The 7,500-nt window shown below is 37.8% G+C and overlaps 1 protein-coding gene across 2 annotated transcripts in view; it reads left to right on the forward strand.

The window, feature by feature from the left end:
- Positions 1-7,500, forward strand: part of LOC112246167 (neuropilin-2) — a 320,170-nt gene that overhangs the window by 43,257 nt on the left and 269,413 nt on the right. For both annotated transcript variants that reach the window (XM_042320049.1, XM_042320048.1), the window contains exon 2: positions 6,248-6,428. In XM_042320049.1, coding sequence (XP_042175983.1) covers positions 6,248-6,428 — 181 coding nt within the window. The remainder of the gene's footprint in view (positions 1-6,247; positions 6,429-7,500) is intronic.

The raw sequence follows: 7,500 nt of genomic DNA on the forward strand, positions 1-7,500 counted from the left end.
GCCACGCTCAAGGTCCTAAACGATATCTTAACCGCCATCGATAAGAAACATTACTGTGCAGCCGTATTCATTGATCTGTCCAAGGCTTTCGACTCTGTCAATCACCACATCCTCATCGGCAGACTCGACAGCCTTGGTTTCTCAAATGATTGCCTCGCCTGGTTCACCAACTACTTCTCTGATAGAGTTCAGTGTGTCAAATCGGAGGGTCTGCTGTCCGGACCTCTGGCAGTCTCTATGGGGGTGCCACAGGGTTCAATTCTTGGACCGACTCTCTTCTCTGTATACATCAATGAGGTCGCTCTTGCTGCTGGTGAGTCTCTGATCCACCTCTACGCAGACGACACCATTCTGTATACTTCCGGCCCTTCTTTGGACACTGTGTTAACAACCCTCCAGGCAAGCTTCAATGCCATACAACTCTCCTTCCGTGGCCTCCAATTGCTCTTAAATACAAGTAAAACTAAATGCATGCTCTTCAACCGATCGCTACCTGCACCTACCCGCCTGTCCAACATCACTACTCTGGACGGCTCTGACTTAGAATACGTGGACAACTACAAATACTTAGGTGTCTGGTTAGACTGTAAACTCTCCTTCCAGACCCATATCAAACATCTCCAATCCAAAGTTAAATCTAGAATTGGCTTCCTATTTCGCAACAAAGCATCCTTCACTCATGCTGCCAAACATACCCTTGTAAAACTGACCATCCTACCAATCCTCGACTTTGGCGATGTCATTTACAAAATAGCCTCCAATACCCTACTCAACAAATTGGATGCAGTCTATCACAGTGCAATCCGTTTTGTCACCAAAGCCCCATATACTACCCACCATTGCGACCTGTACGCTCTCGTTGGCTGGCCCTCGCTTCATACTCGTCGCCAAACCCACTGGCTCCATGTCATCTACAAGACCCTGCTAGGTAAAGTCCCCCCTTATCTCAGCTCGCTGGTCACCATAGCATCTCCCACCTGTAGCACACGCTCCAGCAGGTATATCTCTTTAGTCACCCCCAAAACCAATTCTTTCTTTGGCCGCCTCTCCTTCCAGTTCTCTGCTGCCAATGACTGGAACGAACTACAAAAATCTCTGAAACTGGAAACACTTATCTCCCTCACTAGCTTTAAGCACCAACTGTCAGAGCAGCTCACAGATTACTGCACCTGTACATAGCCCACCTATAATTTAGCCCAAACAACTACCTCTTTCCCAACTGTATTTAATTAATTTATTTATTTTGCTCCTTTGCACCCCATTATTTTTATTTCTACTTTGCACATTCTTCCATTGTAAAACTACCATTCAAGTGTTTTACTTGCTATATTGTATTTACTTTGCCACCATGGCCTTTTTTGCCTTTACCTCCCTTCTCACCTCATTTGCTCACATTGTATATAGACTTGTTAATACTGTATTATTGACTGTATGTTTGTTTTACTCCATGTGTAACTCTGTGTCGTTGTATCTGTCGAACTGCTTTGCTTTATCTTGGCCAGGTCGCAATTGTAAATGAGAACTTGTTCTCAACTTGCCTACCTGGTTAAATAAAGGTAAAATAAATAAAAAATAAAAATCTATATATTTATATACCTCTATATCTATATATACCTCTATATCTATATACTTTTATATATTTATATACCTCTATATATATATATATATACACTTCTATATATTTATATACCTCTATATATATATACCTTTATATATTTATATACCTCTATATATATACACTTCTATATATTTATATACCTCTATATATATATATATACACTTCTATATATTTATATACCTCTATATATATACACTTCTATATATTTATATACCTCTATATATATATATTTATATACTTCTATATATTTATATATATATATATATATATATACTTCTATATATTTATATCCTCTATATCTATATACTTTTATAAATTTATATACCTCTATATATATATACACTTCTATATATTTATATACCTCTATATATATATACCTTTATATATTTATATACCTCTATATATATACACTTCTATATATTTATATACCTCTATATATATACTTTTATATACTTATATACCTCTATATATATACACTTCTATATATTTATATACCTCTATATATATATATATATATACTTCTATATATTTATATATTTATATACCTCTATATATATACACTTCTATTTATTTATATACCTCTATATATATATATACACTTCTATATATTTATATACCTCTATATCTATATAGTTCTATATAGTTTTATATACCTCTATATCTATATATATACACTTCTATGTATTTATATACCTCTATATCTATGTAGTTCTATATATTTATATACCTCTATATCTATATATATACACTTCTATATATTTATATACCTCTATATATATATATACTTCTATATATTTATATACCTCTATATATATATATATATATATATATATATATATATATATATATATATATATATATATATATATATATATATATACATATATATATATATATATATTCTATATATTTATATACCTCTATATATATACACTTCTATATATTTATATACCTCTATATATATATACCTCTATATATATATATATATATATATATACACTTCTATATATTTATATACCTCTATATATATATACTTCTATATATTTATATACCTCTATATATATATATATACACTTCTATATATTTATATACCTCTATATATATATATATACACTTCTATATATTTATATACCTCTATATATATACACTTCTATATATTTATATACCTCTATATATATATATATATATACTTCTATATACAGTTGAAGTCGGAAGTTTACATACACTTAGGTTGGAGTCATTAAAGCTCGTTTTCCAACCACTCCAACAATTGCTTACTGTAAGGGAGTGCAACCACTCCAACAATTGTAACTGTACTGTAAGGGAGTGTGTAACTGTAAGGGAGTGTGTAACTGTAAGGGAGTGCGTGTAAGGGAGTGTGTAACTGTAAAGGCGTGCTGTAACTGTAAGGGAGTGTGTAACTGCTGTAAGGGAGTGCGTAACTGTAAGGGAGTGCGTAGCTGTAAGGGAGTGTAACTGCAAGGAGTGCGTGTAACTGTAAGGGAGTGTGTAACTGTAAGGGAGTGTGTAACTGTAAAGGGAGTGTGTAACTGTAAAGGAGTGCGTAACTGTAAGGGAGTGCTAACTGTGAGGGAGTGTGTAACTGTGAGGGAGTGTGAGCTGTAAGGGAGTGCGTAACTGTAAGGGAGTGTGTAACTGTAAGGGAGTGCGTAAAGGGAGTGTGTAACTGTAAGGGAGTGTAACTGTGAAGTGTGTAGCTGTAAGGGAGTGCGTAACTGTAAGGGAGTGCGTAACTGTAAGGGAGTGCGTAACTGTAAGGGAGTGCGTAACTGTAAGGGAGTGTGTAGCTGTAAGGGAGTGCGTAACTGTAAGGGAGTGTGTAACTGTAAGGGAGTGTGTAACTGTAAAGGAGTGTGTAACTGTAAGGGAGTGTGTAACTGTAAGGGAGTGTGTAACTGTAAGGGAGTGCGTAACTGTAAGGGAGGAACTGTAAGGGAGTGCGTAACTGTAAGGGAGTGCGTAACTGTAAGGGAGTGCGTAACTGTAAGGGAGTGCGTAACTGTAAGGGAGTGCGTAACTGTAAGGGAGTGCGTAGCTGTAAGGGAGTGTGTGACTGTAAAGGAGTGTGTAACTGTAAAGGAGTGCGTAGCTGTAAGGGAGTGTGTGACTGACGGCAGGGAAGTCAGAAGAACTAAACTGGGTAATCTTACAGTTTTTTCACAATTCATACATACATACATACATACATACATACATACACACACACACACACACACACACACACACACACACACACACACACACACACACACACACACACACACACACACACACACACACACACACATACATACATACATACATACATACATACATACACACACACACACACACACACACACACACACACACACACACACACATACATACATACATACATACATACATACATACATACATACATACATACATACATACATACATACATACATACATACATACATACATACATACATACATACATACATACATACATACATACATACATACATACATACATACATACATACATACATACATACATACATACATACATACATACATACATACATACATACATACATACATGAATGATGGACGGAACGACATGATATACAGTTGAAGTTCACATACACATTAGCCAAATACATTTGTCAATTTTTCACAATTCCTGATATTTAATCCTAGTAAATATTCCCTGTTTTAGGTCAGTTAGGATCACCACTTTATTTTAAGAATGTGAAATGTCAGAATAATAGTAGAGAGAATGATTTATTTCAGCTTTTAGTTCTTTCATCACATTCCCAGTGGGTCAGAGGTTTACATACAGTCAATTAGTATTTGGTAGCATTGCCTTTAAATGGTTTAACTTGGGTCAAACGTTTCAGGTAGCCTTCCACAAGCTTCCCACAATAAGTTGGGTGAATTTTGGCCCATTCCTCCTGACAGAGCTGGTGTAACTGAGTCAGGTTTGTAGGCCTCCTTGCTCGAACACGCTTTTTCAGTTCTGCCCACAAATGTTCTATAGGATTGAGGTCAGGGCTTTGTGATGGCCACTCCAATACCTTGACTTTGTTGTCCTTAAGCCGTTTTGCCACAACTTTGGAGGTATGCTTGGGGTCATTGTCCATTTGGAAGACCCATTTGCAACCAAGCTTTAACTTCCTGACTGATGTCTTGAGATGTTGCTTCAATATATCCACATCATTTTCCTCCTCATGATGCCATCTATTTTGTGAAATGCACCAGTCCCTCCTGCAGCAAAGCACCGCCACAACATGATGCTGCCACCCGCGTGCTTCACGGTTGGGATGGTGTTCTTCGGCTTGCAAGCCTCCCCCTTTTTCCTCCAAACATAACGATGGTCATTATGGCCAAAAAGTTATATTTTTGTTTCATCAGACCAGAGGACATTTCTCCAAAAAGTATGGTCTTTGTCCCCATGTGCAGTTGCAAACCGTAGTCTGGCTTTTTTATGGCGGTTTTGGTGCAGTGGCTTCTTCCTTGCTGAGCGGCCTTTCAGGTTATGTTGATATAGGACTTGTTTTACTGTGGATATAGATACTTTTGTACCTGTTTCCTCCAGCATCTTCACAAGGTCCTTTGCTGTTGTTCTGTGATTGACTTGCACTTTTCGCACCAAAGTACATTCATCTCTAGGAGACAGAACGCATCTCCTTCCTGAGCGATATGACGGCTGCGTGGTCCCATGGTGTTTATACTTGCGTACTATTGTTTGTACAGATGAACGTGGTACCTTCAGGCGTTTGGAAATCTACAATTTGGTCTATTAATTTTCCCTTGATGTCAAGCAAAGAGGCACTGAGTTTGAAGGTAGGCCTTGAAATACATCCACAGGTACACCTCCAATAGACTCAAATGATGCCAATTAGCCTATCAGAAGCTTCTAAAGCCATGACATAATTTTCTGGAATTTTCCAAACTGTTTAAAGGCACAGTCAACTTAGTGTATGTAAACTTCTGACCCACTGGAATTGTGATACAGTGAATTATAAGTGAAATAATCTGTCTGTAAATAATTGTTGGAAAAATGCCTTGTGTCCTGCACAAAGTAGAGGTCCTAAATGACTTGCCAAAACTATAGTATGTTAACAAGAAATGTGTGGAGTGGTTGAAAAACGAGTTTTAATGACTCCAACATAAGTGTATGTAAACTTCAGACTTCAACTGTCTATATACATTTCTAAACCTACAGTACCAGTCAAACGTGTTTTATTTGTAATTTCTATTGTAGAATAATAGTGAAGATATCAACACTATGAAATAACACATATGGAGTCATACAGTAACCTAAAAAAGTGTGAAACAAATATGTTTTCGAAGTAACTTTGCCTTGATGACAGCTTTCCACAGTCTTTGGCCTTCTCTCACTATTCACTATTATTATGATTATCACTCGTATGTGTTATTTCATAGCTTTGTTGTCTTCACTATTATTCCACAATGTAGAAAACAGTCCAAATGAAGAAAAAGCCAGGAGTCGGTCCAAACTTTTTACCGAATTATAGCTTCTCACCTTCTCCTTTTCCAATACTGTCGTTACACCTCTTTAAAAAAAACGGTCTAATTCACGTCCTAACTGATGCCTCTGTGTCCTCTGTCCTGAAGGTAGCAAATCGTGTGGTGGACAAGTAGATGCCAGTGGTGCCGGGTACATCACCACCCCAGGGTACCCTCTGGAGTACCCCCCACACCAGAACTGTCGTTGGGTCGTCACCGCCCCAGAACCCTCCCAACGTGTCGTCCTCAACTTCAACCCCCACTTTGAACTGGAGAAGCTGGACTGCAGGTGAGAGAGAAGTGGGGGAGGAATGGAGGGAGGGGGGAGGGGGATTCACACGAGATTTGACAAATTAGTAAATTAGTAATAAATTGTTTCCTATCCAAATGATAGATACTGAGGTACACCCTAGCCACATATCCTACCATATTGATTATTCCCTGGTCTTCTCTGAATAGCCACTTCCAATCAGTCCCACTGTGAGAACAGTGCTGTGTGTATTTCCCACCACCACAGTGAGCGGTCTGCTTGTGACTGTCTATATCCTCACCATTTCCAGTTCCCTGCTGTTTCTGGCTCAGTGTCGCTCATAACAAGCTATTGGAGTTATCTCTCTGTAATCTCCCACAACATATTCCCCATCGCCCCCTTATCAAATTCCAGATCATCAACAACAACAACAACAACAACATCTACCCTACACAGAATTCTAGAATCCTCCAAAAACCAGCGGAGTGTTGGAGTATTCTATATTCCATTCCATATGCCTGACCACAGTTCTGTTTGTTCTACCCTCTGGTGGTAAATCAGAGAAGTGCAGCCAGATTCCAGATACAGTCCATTATTTTCGGAAGGGATTGAAAGATGTCCAACTCTCCCTACTTCACATAGAATAGCGTTGTATCACAAGGCACCTTATAGGCCACGTGTACAGGTATCTGTTCGATATCTACTGTCCTGTCTATTCCTAACACTGTTAGTAGAGGCTTCCTCCATCGTATGTACACAGTCTGAAGACATGGGTCAACAAAGCGATAGAAGACAAGACACTCTTAGTAAAGCTTACCCATATATTCAGACAGTGTTTCAAATGGCAGATAATGTCCCAAACTCTGTATTTTTCACTACTACAACTATGTACAACTATGTAGGAAGTGTGATTTGGGACACGAAACCACACAGCCTCTCTCTATCATTGCCCTGGACTGTTTGGCCATTTATTTACATTTTATCTCCATCAATAATACAAGGATATGTTTCTAAAGAGAGATTTATGGGATAGGATACATCCTGATAGTTTTTTGTCGGAATCGGAACATGAATCTTTTAGCAGCTGTTGTTGAAAGGTGCACTTTACCAC

This window comes from Oncorhynchus tshawytscha, linkage group LG03 (assembly GCF_018296145.1).
Source record: "Oncorhynchus tshawytscha isolate Ot180627B linkage group LG03, Otsh_v2.0, whole genome shotgun sequence".
Classification (NCBI taxonomy): domain Eukaryota; kingdom Metazoa; phylum Chordata; class Actinopteri; order Salmoniformes; family Salmonidae; genus Oncorhynchus; species Oncorhynchus tshawytscha.